General features: G+C 46.9%; 1 protein-coding gene across 1 annotated transcript in view; it reads left to right on the top strand.

Moving 5' to 3' along the window:
• Nucleotides 1-13,990, top strand: part of Adamts17 (ADAM metallopeptidase with thrombospondin type 1 motif 17) — a 292,022-nt gene that overhangs the window by 167,037 nt on the left and 110,995 nt on the right. The window contains exons 11-12 of the mRNA XM_051148701.1: nt 6,055-6,156; nt 7,507-7,652. Of these exons, the coding sequence (XP_051004658.1) occupies nt 6,055-6,156; nt 7,507-7,652 (248 nt within the window). The remainder of the gene's footprint in view (nt 1-6,054; nt 6,157-7,506; nt 7,653-13,990) is intronic.

A 13,990-nucleotide genomic window follows, 5' to 3' on the forward strand; every position in this document is an offset into this window, starting at 1 on the left:
GTGTCATGTTCATGCCTGGTATCCATAGAGACCAGATCCCATAGAACTGAAGTTACAGGTTGTAGTGAGCTATCATGTGAACCAAACCCAGGACCTCATCAAGAGCAGCCAGTGTTCCTAACTTCTGAGCCATGTTTCTAGGCACAGCATGTCACTTTTGAGTTAGTAATAGGGTGAATATTATTAGCATATATTCCAACACAACTCTGAATTCTGGAGTAAATTTTACTTGCTGTCGGTATAATTCCTTCAAATGTACTAGTAAATCCTACTTGGATCTTTGCAACAATTATTCACAAATCAGGTTAGTAGGACTTTTTCCTTATGCTTGTTTTGTTTGGTGTTAGTGTTACATTAGTTAGTATTTTTTAAGTAGGGTGAATGTCTTTCCTTCTTGTATTCTTAAACACTTTAAGGATGTTGATGCTAGCTACTCGTAGGGAGCTAAATAGAAGGTCCCTGTGAGAAACACTTGCCCCCATAGTGCCTTTCTAGGTCTCCTCCATCGCTCAGTCTGGAAGAAGGGACAGACAGAAGGCGAGAGGGGCAGAGGGAGAGAGGGAGAGAGAATGAATGAATGAATGAATGAATGGATGGATTGATTTACTTATTGTTGTGACAAAATCTCTGATGATAAACCACGTAAGCGGGGAAGTATGAGGTCCATCTTACAGTTGGAGGGAACTGGCTGTCATGACAATGCATCCGCCAGGATTTGAAGCACAGGAAGTCCTGTTTCTCGGGTACCTTTCTCTTTTAGGCAGTGTATTACTCAAACCCAGGAGGAGCGCTGCCCGCTTAAGCTCATCACAAGTATGAGGATCCCTCACAAGTATGGAGGAAGCAAGCCTAAGCTAGCTAAGCCCTCACTGTGTGTGCTGCTAAGTTGGTCATCAGTATTAACCATTACAATGTGTGAGGCCAGAGGCCAATGTCAGGTTCAGCCTCAGTCAGTCACCACGTTGTTGTTGTTGTTGTTGTTGTTGTTGTTGTTGTGAGACAGGTCTCAGTATGCAACCTTGGCTGAACTAGAGGTTGCTGTGTAGACTAGGCTGAACTCACAGACGTCCTCCTGCCTCTACCTTCTGAGCGCTGAGATTAAAGGCATGATACCTCGTGCCTGGCCTTATCTTATTTTTTTGAGACAAGGTCTCTCACTGAACCCAGAAATCCTTGATTCAGCTTGACTAGCTGGCCAGCAAGCCCAGGAGTCCCCCCAGATCTGCCTCCCGAGTGCTGAGATTACAGTCAGTGTGGGTTCTGGGGATCTGAAATCAGGTCGCCATGTTTGCTGGGCTAGCACTCTACCCACTGTGCCATCTCTCCACCCTATGGACAGGCTCACTGGCAAACAACAGTGCTGTCATTTTAGACGTTTACAGAAACCCCACGGGCTTCATATATAACATGAGTCAGGTGGTGTCTGCATGCATTTTAATTATCCCCTTCCTTCATATTTGCATGTCTTCTTCCCTTTTCCTTGAAGAATTTAGTAAACAGTTTTTCTGGTTCAGTTGTCTGATGGAGAAGGCTCCGTAGTTCCTCAGCCTCCTTTATCTCTGTTGTTTTGCTCTTGGTGGTGGTAGTGTTGTGTTTGCAGAGCTGACCACTGAAGCAGAGTGCTGCACATACTAAGCAAGTGCTCTGTCCACTGTCCTTTTTTACCTTACAGGACAGGGGCTTATTAAGTTGCCCAGGCTGGCCTTGAACTCACTCTGTAGCCAAGGTGGACCTTGAACCTTACTGGGGCTACTTTTTATTACTATTCCATGACCCATTACAGATGTGTCTTGATGTACTTATTTTAAGAACTGGGGCTCTATCACTGCTATTCTGTTGTGTTAGTTGTGTCTCTTGTATCGTTACATGACTATTTTCTTTGCCATGGGCTGAGAAAGGCCCGCTAAAGTACTATCCTAACACCTTTTTGTTGTTTCTTCTTATATCCCAAGTCAGTTTTGTTTAATAGGATTTACTATTCTTTACTATTTGCGACACAGATGCTAGACAACCTTTGAGGGTCACATTTCCTTATGCTATTTCAGCTTCAGGTTCTAGCTTCAAGTGTGACTGGCATTAGAATTGCTGTCAACTTTTATTTTGGCTTCTAAACCACATCAAGTGCTTGTCACACAGCATAAAATAGAGCTTTACCCGTGACCTAATATGAAGGCTTTACCTTAGTAGACAAGGTTAGCTCATTTGTTCTATCTCAGATGATTCTGGTCCTAAAATCTGGTTTGTTTTTCCCCTTGATTTTCCGATAGTGTTCTTTTCGTAGAGGATTGTCACTTTTCAGTGACTCTCCTGTCACATGTTGTATACACACTGAATCCTCCATGGTTTTATTCTCTAGACTTTTTTTTTTTTAATCTCTTGTCTTTGATGTTTGGAAAAATGTATCAGTGTTAGTTCACTGTTGTTTCTTAACAACATACCACAAACTATGGTCACTTAAAACAAAACCTATTTTTTATCATTTAGGCTCTAAGAGTTAGGGGAAAAGGCAAGGTGTAGCCAGGCATCCTATGTCTCCATTGTCTTACACGATTATGGTGAGGGTTTATAGGTCTGGTCTGCATTCTCATTTTAAGCTCAGCTAGGGAAATGTTTGTTGCCAGGCTCACTGGCTCATTCAGGGGTTGTGGGAACTCCTCTGCTCTTCGTAGTTTGTTAGAGCAAAGGCTGAAGTGTCACGCCGTCTAGTTTGTCAGGCTGGGCTCAGTTCATTGCAACATGGCCTTTTCCAACATGGCAGCTAGCTTGACCAAAGAAGGCAAGCCAAGAAAGCAATTCAGAGAGCCTTTATGGAACACAGAGATCATAGTGGTTTTTGAGCTAATCATGATGTCACATCCTTGCCATTTGTGCTATGTTCTGTGGATTAAAAGTGAGTCAGAGGTGAGGAAAAATGGTGGACATGGTCAGCTGCAAAGATGAACTTGGAAAACAGTGACTTCATCCATTGCCTCCACCTCCGTGCAGTCATGATAAAGAGGCTCTCTGAGGTGTCCAGCACCACCCACAAGACGATGGTAACAGCTCAGGCTACAGAACTGTTAACAGCTTAGGCATTGACTCCTACAGACATACCAAGGAAAAGAAGAGAAAGTACAGACTATCAAATACCTCAGAGGAACCAGCACCTGTGTAGGTTCTTACAGACATGCTGCCGCAAGGTTTAGCTAATAGGTACATGAAAATGCCCGGAGAATGGGGCAGGGGGGTGGGGTGAGGGCAAGAGACGATGCAGCAGAGAACAACGATACCAAATATAAGAAAGCATGCCTGAAAAACCATCCTGGAGAGACCCCTGCCAGCGGCCACGCGTGGTCCAAGGCTGCCATCCTAAAGGCTCCTTTGTACTTAACTTCCCCTTTTAAAGACAAAACCCAAAGCCACCAGAGAGTTTGTTTTGTTTTGTTTTTTTGGACTGCACTTGAAATGTATGCAAATGAAATTTCCCCATATTCACCTGTTCTAACCATGACCCCTCTGCTCTGATGTTAATGCCTTTGGGTCATTTCTACCTTCATAATATAACACAAATCATATTGCAAATGAGCGGTCCTGACATCGTCATAGGACATGTATTCAGATTTCTTTCCAGCGTATTCCTGAGGGTGGAATTAGATAAACAACAGTGTGCAATGCCTGTAACAAATACTGATGAATAATTTTCCAAAGTTGTTCAGGAAGTCCAAATATTAACATCAGTACAAAGCAGTTCCTGTTTGGTTGTATCATTGTCAAGACTTGGACTTCTCCATCTTTCTCAGTGTATGTACATATGTCTAAAGATGGTCTTAATTTGCCTTTGCTGGATGGTTGAAGAGATTTGGGCATATTTTCATATGCTTAATTACCATCTAAATATCATCTTATGAAATACTCATGTCTTCTGCTCATTTTTCCACTAGGTCTTTTTTCTTATTTGATACATAGTTTTGGCTTGTTATTTTCCTTCTCTCTCTCTCTCTCTCTCTCTCTCTCTCTCTCTCTCTCTCTCTCTCTCTCTCTCTCTCTCTTTAGGTGCTAGATACACCTTTGTTGGTTATATGAATTGCAGATACCTCCCCCATCTATTGCAAACACCTTCTCTGATATTCTTATACTTGCCTTTTAATAAACAAAAGCTCTTCATTCTAATGGAATATAATTCATTTGTTTTGTTGTTTTGTTTTCTCCCTTATTGTGGGTACTTTTGTGTCCAGCTTAAGAAGGCTCTGCCCAACTGCCCACTCTTCCATTTTGATAATTAGTGAAGTTTTATGAGAAAGCCCTGTCAATAAAGTGCACAGTAAACAGTTCACCCCACCTCCTTCCTCTCTCTTAATGCGGCCATTATTTCCCCTGATCCCAAGCACTCCTGCCCCCTAATTGCACTCCTGGGTCTGCCTTGCCTCATGACCATGTGTCTGAACCATTGATGCAACACTCTGGAAGGACTCTTAGGTGAAAGTGCAAGGAATCAAACATTTAATGAGGTGCAGTCATCTTTATGGGAGCAGCTGTGCTGCGCTCGGGTTCTCATCTTTTTCCCGTTCCACGGAGCGGTAAACAGTTATGGGACCCGGTAGGCTTTCCTGGACCCACATGTGCAGCACTCCACTTCAGTCACTGACTCGTTTGAAGGCTCACACCAGCTCCCACATACTTGAAAAGTGAGAAAGGAACGGCGAGCTTTTCCTCGCTTGTCGTAAGAGCCCCCTCCACCACTGTTTTCCTTCCTTCCCACTTTATTTTTTGTCCCTCCAAATCTCCACACATTTCTTTACTTCAGACGGCACGGCTGCACATCTGTTCGGTGCAGATGTTTGAGACGTCTTGGAACAGCTTCTAAACTGAGCCCAGCACACCCTTTGCAAAACTCACTGCCACCTCATTGTGCCATGCTGCAGGGGTCCCTCACGCTGCCTGAAGGGCGCCAGCTATCCACTCACTGGTCACACAGTGGAGGGTAAGGTCTTCCCTTTCCAACTCAAGCGTCTTAGCCTGAATTGGGGTTGGCATCCTGGAAGCACTGTGTCTTTAAAAACGCCGTAGGAACATCTGTTTCCAATTTTCAGGCCATGATCATGGTGAGGATTTGGGTGCAAGTAGTTTATGTGGGAAGCAATCCCAGGAAATACTGTGAGGGGCCATCTACAGGGAGAGAAGTGCAGAAAGGTGCACTGATGGGTGTAACTCATTGGCGGCCTTGGGCAACAGACTGGGCCGCTAGGACCTCTAAGCAGAACATGTACAACACAGCCCAGAATCCCTCTCCCAGTGGGACAGGCTCAGCCAGCCCCCATCTCTTATAGTTGATGGTCCTGTCTGCTCACGTGTTCTCTGGGGAAGAGCAGCCACGCCAGCCTAGGCAATTTTGATCATTTGTCTCATTCTGAACACTTTGTCAACATCCAAATGTCTTATTCATACAGCCATGAGTCTGTCCTTTCAGATGTCTATTCCTGCTTTAGTAGAATTGCCTTAATCTTCTATGGGCGCTCCAAGTTTTTCTAGGTAAAATACTGTGATAATTTATGCCCAGCTCAGCAGAGGTAGAAACCAGGCAGGCAGAGTAGAAGGCTGCCTCTGCTCTTTGACCTCCTCTCTCTGACCCCCATGATAGCTGCTTAAACCCCCACCTCACACACCACCCAACATACTTACGGGACCCTGGCCATGGAGCCACATCTGCTAAAGTTGGGCTAAGGCTGTGTCTTATATTTTGTGTCAGCCCATGAGTATCTGCCTCACCCATGGGCTGAGTGAGGGGCCTGTTTACTGACCACTCCTGGACAGCACCTCCAAGAATTCCCTGAGTTTGGAACTCCGGAGCTCCGTCCCATGAGACAAGCCTTCCCAAGGAGTAAAATGCAAGAACTCCACCAAGCTGAATAAGCCAGTTAACATTTTAGACTTCCAGACTCGGAACCCTTCTTTCTCCCCATGTGTTTCAAATCCCAAATCTGAGTGCTGATTTCCCCATGGCTGTGTGACCCCGGCTGTGACCCGCATCTGGGAATGTTCTGGAGGCACTCACGGTTGCTTCTTTTGTCCCTACAGCATCTGATGTGCGCTGGGCTGTGGTGTCTGGTAGAGGGAGACACATCCTGCAAGACCAAGCTGGACCCTCCCCTGGATGGCACCGAGTGTGGAGCAGACAAGGTAACGCCAGCTTCCTCCACCCCTGGCAGGCAGCCTCACATCTCCTTCTGGAAGGAAAGCAGTGTGCACTCCTCTCCACGACACGAGCATCTCAAACACCCTGGGCACTCTAGGAATGCCATGGGGCTTACTGCACGCACGTGTGTCTGTATTACCTCATGTTTCTTACGAAGCCACAAGAATCAGTTGTTTCTTTGATATGTGTTACAAAGTGAACTTGTTTTGCCACACAAGTGAATTTTCTGAAAAGAGAAGGTTTTAAATGAGTGGATGTTAACCGGAAAACCAGTTCATTGGCCATCCCTTCATGAGAGTCACTCTAGCTAGAGTTTAGACAGCAACCTGATCCTCTTGAAGGGGAGACTGTGAGGGGGTGAGAGGAGAAGTGGGCGGTACCTGCAGCTACACAGCTTCCTCTTAGTCATCCGTGTTGGTTTGTTGTCTCCTCCCTCTCCCCCTCCTTTCCCTCCTAACCTCTGTCCCTCCCCCCTGCTCCCCCTCCACCCCCTGCTTCCTTCCTCCTCCCACCACCTCCTCTTATCCTCATCTTCCAGTTTTTTCTCCTCTTCTTTTTTTGTCCCTCTTGAGACAGAAGCTATCTCTATAACCCAGGCTGCCCTGGAACTTGCTGTATATCCCAGGCTGGCCTTGAACTTGTGGTTCTTCGAGGCCTTCATCTCACAAATGCTAGGGTTTCTGGCCTTTCACCACCATGCCTGGCTTACTGGGAGCCTTCAAAGAGTTAAAGCAGGAAGGAATGCTTTCTTCTGAGGCTGCGCTTGGAGGGCACTGGGTCACACAGTTTGGGAAGTCTGTCTCAGAGACTGGCTTCCTCTTAACCTCAGAGAGAAGGAAAGTGCATCTACCTACAGCAAACCCCTCCCCTTCATTATCTGCCTAGCCCAGGCTTGCCTCACATTTGTGGTACCCGTCCTGTCTCAGCCTCTCACATGCTGGGCTTAGAAGCATACACCACCACACCTGACTTTGACTGTCATTTCTAAGTACTAAACCCAACCTTGAAGTTCTGGCCTCGGATGCTGAAGTCCTTGCCTTCTGGAGGGAGCTACGCATGCATTATTGAGAGTTCTATTCCCCTGCCACGAGGATCAACCCTTTTCCTGAGAACTTAGAAATTCTCTGGGGAGCACAGTCCCTGTGTAAGTTTGTGGCAAGCTCCAAACCCCAGTGAGATTACACACCAGGCTGGGCGAGAGTTAGCAAGCGCACACACCCTGAGATACTCAACTTCTGTGGAAACTTCAAGATGGATTCTGACAACACCAGGAGGGAATCAGCCCTCTGGGGCATGGGTGGCTTTGCTGAGTGTGGTCCTTCCCTGTGTTTCAGTGGTGCCGGGCTGGGGAGTGTGTGAGCAAGACACCCATCCCAGAACATGTGGACGGGGACTGGGGTCCATGGGGCACCTGGAGCATGTGCAGCCGGACGTGTGGGACAGGAGCACGGTTCCGACAGAGGAAATGTGACAACCCCCCGTAAGTTCCCCCTCACGCCCCACTGTAAGGGGCATCGCACTCGGTGGTCCCATCCCTTAATGCTGAGGAGTGTATTATAAAGGGAAACGGGATAGACTCAGTTTGAGTTCAAGGGCCTTGAGTGTGCCCTGTCACCGTGTCACCCAGAGCTTTACTGGGAGCGCTCTCTGAGCACTTGGACACAGTGGAGTCCCAGGGCAAGCTGGCTCCATTGTCCTTTGCTTGGCTCTGTCCCTGGGGCAGCTAGATGGCAATCTGTCTTGCCTTTCTCATGGCCTACTTAGTTGAGGGCCTTTCTCAGGAAGCTTGGAAACTTTTTAGAAGGGGAGGCTGACCTTCAACTTTCTTCAGATTTGGGAGAAAGTTGGGCACATATCTGGAAGTTATCTATGGGTGGATTCGTTGTTCAGATAAATCATTCTCACTTTTTCATTTTCTAGAACTATTTGACAGGGGAAAAAAACTCGTATATTTTTCTCTTTAAATTCCTTCTCATGGACTATGATACACCAAGACCCTTCCTGTTCACCCCAGGGCATTTGCTCTGAAAAATTGGGAATAGATTTTTATGTTCCTATATATTAACTGTACCCCCATAGGTTTTCTCCTTGTCTGAACTTTCCCAATTTTAAATGTTCCCTTCGACCACCTGCTTTCTCTCTTGAATGTCCTCAGTTGGATCCTATCAGTTTGGAGAGTGAGCAAGAGGTAAATTGTGTCTAAACGTGAAATGATTTTCGACAATGATGTCTTGCTTATAAAAACTCCCGGTTTTCAGGCTGCACAGTTAAATCGCAGGGGTGGGCCAGAGCAACTGGAAGCCATGATTGTGCCAGGTGATGCCACGAGCCAACCAAGGTTGGGAGCATCTTTCAAAAGGAGGGCTGACACCCATAATTAAGTGGATCATTGGAGTTTAGTAACACCGCAGTGTTCAGTAGTGCTGTCACAATTGGCATTATGCAAAATGTCTTTTTCAGTTAAGATACAGTTGAGCGCCTGACACACAGTTGGTGTTTAACCTCTTAGGAATGACTTTCCTAACGGAAAGTCTGATGACCTCTCTCTAAGGGATCACCTTTGGCTGAGTGGTAAGAAACGGAGGATAGGTTAAGTTTTGGATTTTTAGTTTGGTTTGGTTTTTTGAGTCAGGGTTTCTCTGTGTAGCCTACACTGTCCTGGATCTAGGTTACTTTTATTTTATTTTTTTAACATGGCTCAGTTGAAAGTAAAAGTTTCAACTTTCAGAGGAGAGGTGTGGGTTTGCATTCAGAGCTTAGGTTTGGGTATCAGCTGTCATGGCCATTCATTGGCTGTTTAACCTCAAGGAAGACCCTCCTGACCCCTGGGCCTTAGTTTCCCCTGTTAGAGCCCCTGGCATGTAAGAGGAGGAAGAGCCAAATGTGAAAACTGGTGCAGGCCAGCCATATTCCTTACACTATAGCACCTGGCAGCTTCTGCTTCTCCCAACTGCTAACAGTTGTAAAACTTTTTGCAGAGATGCCTATGAAGCTGTTGGCATTTCATACATGGTCCTTATCACTAGCTGGAGATCCAGGATGAAGCCGTCAGCCTTGTCCTGTCTGCTTCATGAAGCTGGGCTGCAGCTCTACATAGGCTGGGAGGGGCTTATATGACATTCACAAGGCTGTCTGGGATGCTGTGTTTGTGATTAGAGCTCATGGGCCTTGGCTGGATCCTGCCCTCTTTTAGCTTATCACAAATGTCAACTGTTATCAGGTGGTACCCAGTAAACACCACACAGAGCCGCTAAATGTTCCACATTCCCTATGTCCTGATATGCTGGGCAGTTTGATTGTATTTAGGTGACAGCAATACTTGCTCACATCCCATGATGTTCCCAGGGCTGGGAAAATGCGTTGGGCATACTTTTAAGAGACTGTTGTTGAACTTTTGTCCTGCAAGATCCCCCTGCCGGAGACAAGGTGCAGAGGAGACTTTCCAGAGCTTTATGGCTTCTCACCAAGGCTGTCACAATCCTAACTGCATCTTGACTTGTTTGCTTGCTGCTCTGTCCTAACCAGGGGGCATTTTGCAAGCTATTCTCCTTGAGATTCCCCAGTTTCTAGGACTGTGTTGCTAATATCCTCCCTGGCTTGTCCTACCGGAAGGGTTCATGGGTTGGGAGTCTAGTCCCATCCCTCCAGATCCAGTGGCCCCAGGAGAGAAAATGCTTATGAATTTTTTTCTCATTTATCCTCATGCTCACCCAGTATTCAGCATACCCTATTCACCACCAGACCCTCACCCCCGAGCCCTACCACCAATATGAATTTTATCTCTTATTTTTCCTCCCATGTTTTATCACCGAGGGTTGACAGAATTGAGAGAACAGCCGCACAGACAGAAGACAGCTGTAGGCCTGTGGGGTCTTCACACGTTGGCATTTGACAGCGGTGTTCCTTCTTGCCCAGTCTCTGCTAGCCTGATGGCTGTGGGACAGACTGGTGGTAAAAACGTACCAGGAAGAGGAGGCCACTGTTCTTGTTTCTTCTGAGCCTTTGTTTCTTCTAATGGATGTTGGGTTTTCCTTCTCTCCCCTCTCTGCCCTCTCTTCCCCCCTCAGTAAGCATTGAGTAGAATGCTGGGCATGGGTTTACAGTAACAAGCAAAGACAGATGAAACCCTGCCCACCTTCCCATGATTCCCTCTACTCCTGTTTCAAACTGGATCCCTTGTAAGCTACACTCTCCTCCCCGCTCACTTCAACCCTCTTGTACATGTAACCTCCATTAACGCCTTGCTCAAGGGCACAGCCCTGTGTCCATGGTTACCCCTTTGTCTCATTTACAGCTGTTTATAACAAGTCTGGTGAATGGGGCTCACCAACACCGTATGTCAGCTCCCTGAGGTGCTGTGGAATACGTGGGCCCGTTGGGTATTAGCCAGGCAGTTCTGTGGGAGAGGCCTCTTTTTTTTTAACCCCATTATACAGATCCAAAACTGAGTCTTATAGCAATTAGATGACTTGCCCAAGGTCACACAGGTAGATAGTAACCAATGGTGTGATAATTCCTCTAAAAAAAAAAAAAAAAAAAAAAAAAAAAAAAACCCAGAAATCCAAAATGAAGGATGTCCATAGGATTGGCTCCTTCTTGAATGCCTGAAAAAGAATGTGTTTTCTGTATTTGTTCTGGCTTCCAGTGGCTCTGGCAGTCTTTGTCCATTTGGCTTACTGTCTACCTGCACTTGAATGTGATCTCTCTCCCCTCTCTTCTCCCGAAAGTACATTTACCATTGGGTTTCAGGTCTGTGTAGTCTGAGATGCTCTCAGCTCAAAATCTGAAGTGCATCCCCTACAACCCTTTATCTGAGTGAAGAGATGTTCTCATGTTCCAGGTCGTCCATGTCATTAGGGGACCACGATGGCCACCATTCATCCTACTCCAGCTTGAAGCGTCCTGTCTGCTCCAGCCCAGGGCCCTCATCACTACGCGCCTAGCCCTAACTTGCCTTTGCTTAGATCTCAATGTAGATCTTATCTCCCTGATCACCCTGTTTAAAGTGGGGTTCAGCTTCACTCTGTCCGAGCACCCTCCTAGCACTGCAGCTGCTATGTCTCTTATGTTTCAACAGTTGATTTTTGCTTTGCTCTCATTGGCCCTTGGAGCTCCGTGAAGGCCTAGGACAGGCTCCCCCTTCCTTTCCCTGTAGAGCAGTGGCACATACAATATGCTAGGATGCCTCCTTGGCTCTTTTCCCAGGAGAAGCAATCTTTGTGCCCTTCCCAGGCCTCCATAACACATCCCTAATGTCTCTTTCCCCTTAAGAAACACAAAATTAATCAAAACCATTGGGCCAAATAATAGATGGCCAATAAGCTCCTGTACCTGTCTCAACTCTTGGAGGCTATAAAAAGCCAGGCAGTGTAGCCCACCCTTCCCCCGCAATGCTGCCCCTCACAGACAGAAATGCTCGTGAATAAGCCCAACTATGTCACCCCAGCCTTGCCTATTTCAACTTAGAAAACAGCCTGGTTTTTCTCTGTGAGGTTGACGCCTAGGTTGTCAGTCTGATTTTTTGCTATGGCCATTCAGCTCCATGTCCTATTGGGAATGGGAGCAACTCACCCTCTCTCCTTGAGGAATGTTCTGCAAGAGTCCATCCCACCTTCTTGGGGCCAGCCCAGGGAAGAAGAGAGAAACATGGTCAGCCTTTGGGCAGGTGGATCCCCAGCAGCCCTGGTGTTCCCTGAGGCAACTGGGTCAGCACAGCAGGCACTTAGGGCTTGCAGCAGCAGGGCCTGGTCTTGCACAATGCCTATGTGGTGACTGTTACAAAGCACAGCTGATCATGGCCTCTGAGCCAAATTCTGACCAAAACAACATACTCTCTGTCTCACTCCTTAAATCAGACAGCTCACTGCCCTGGTGTTTCGAGAAGGTGGCCAGAGCTCTCTGCTCCATACAGCTCTGGAACACTCTCATGGACCTCTCCCCACAGTTTCCTCTGCACACCCCTGGCCCTCTTCCCTCTGTTCTGCAGCTGGTCCATTCACTGTCCAAAAGATACTGGCAAGAGAGTCTCCACCACCCCACCTCTTTTTTCCTGGTCCTGATTTTTGTAGCTATTGGTGTTTTTACTTCCCAGTGTACATGAGTGGGTAGGTGGGGGTATCCATGTTTGTAAACTAGCGTTTTTAACATTTATTCTTTGCTACCATTTTGCTCTTGGTTGGTTGGCTGGGTGGTGATGGAGGAGGGGGCAGACAGACAGGCTCAGTTGCATATGTGTAAAGAGCTATGTCTGTCGCAATGCCTGTAGGATGACGTGAAGAGAAGCAGGAGCACCAGGGCCACCGCAGCACTGTCACCCCATGGCCACAACAAAGGGTTGGAGAAACAACTAGTCACCAGAGGAAAGGGCAAAGTTGAGTTCTGTGATTATGTTTAGCTTTGCACCTCCCCACCTCCCCCACCCCCGCTCCCGTGAGTCCCACCTGTGTGCTTCCGGTATTAATGAGCTGTATTTTCTGTAGGTTATTCACAGAATAAAAATTGAGTTGTCTGCTCTTAGCAACAGTTATACTCATGGCTTAAATACCTTCCAGAGGAAACCCGAACACTGGAACTGCTGTTGCCACAAAGGGCACCAGCCGGATCCTCCTCTCCTAACCTATATAGATAAGTTTGTCCCATCCCTCCCAAGGAAGGGAAGACCTGCCACTGCCTAATCTCCTTGCCTCTACTGCTCCTCGGTGGATGCTCCAGGCAGTCTGTGGTGCTGTGAAGCCTACCCTGGTAGGGGACCAGGAGGAGCTTGGGGAGGATCAGAGGTCAATGAAATATACCTTTCTCTCTCTCCATACTTGTTTCTCCACAAAACCTCACTTCCTATTCTCTCTTACTTTTAAGCATTCTTATGAAGTCTAACCTAAAGAAAATTAAACCTGTAGAGTGCCGTTCACCACCATCAGCTCACACACATTGCAGCATCCATGCATGCATGTGCTAGCACCGTGCAAGCAAAGGTACTGGTACTGGGTGCTTGCATGTGTGACCGCATGACAACTGGCCAGCTTTGCATAGTACCTGCCTCGTCTGTGCTGCCATGAGCCTATGGATTTCCTTTTGCTCCACCTCCTTGCTGCTACATGCTGCTGTTGGCTTTCCCCCACTGTGGCCATTCTGGTGGACATGTGGCAGTATCTCTTGGGTCTGGCTTTCACTCACTGGCAATTAAGGTGAGCATCTTTGTATGCTTCCCTTGGATGTCCTTTTCTTGGACAGGGCCTGTTCAAGCCATTTTAGTTTATATCTATCTGAGCTTCAACTGTATCAATATTTAAAAGGTCCTGAAAGATGACAGTTTAAACATTGAGCATTGGCATCGGAAACACATCTATTTTACATATGTATGTGTGACTATATGTGTGTAGGTGCATGTATGTTCATATGTGTGTAGACAGGGTCTCTAACTTAAATCCAGAACTCAACAACTCAACTAGTTTCAGTAGCTATCTTCCATTGAAGATCCCGTCTCTGCCTCCCAAGCACTGGAATTACAAGCAGGTGGTCTTGTCTACCCAGCATTTATGTAGGTGCAGGCAATCCAGACTCTGGTCCTTCTGCTGGCATGGCGATAACCATCCACTCAGCCCCAAAGATGCATCTATAAACCCCTCATGCCAAACTGTCTCTGTCAGGCCATCCTTTGGCAATTGATGGGCAGTTCTGCGTTGGTTTGCATCCCATCCCCAGCTCACACCCGTAGACAGTCATCCTACCCATGCCCGTATTGGATCTTTAGTTTCTACATCTGAAGGGCACAGTCAAGACCTTCTGACTTTTCCCTCAGACTGTCTTCTGTGTATCCTA

The sequence above is a fragment of the Acomys russatus genome, chromosome 7 (genome assembly GCF_903995435.1).
Source record: "Acomys russatus chromosome 7, mAcoRus1.1, whole genome shotgun sequence".
Lineage (NCBI taxonomy): Eukaryota > Metazoa > Chordata > Mammalia > Rodentia > Muridae > Acomys > Acomys russatus.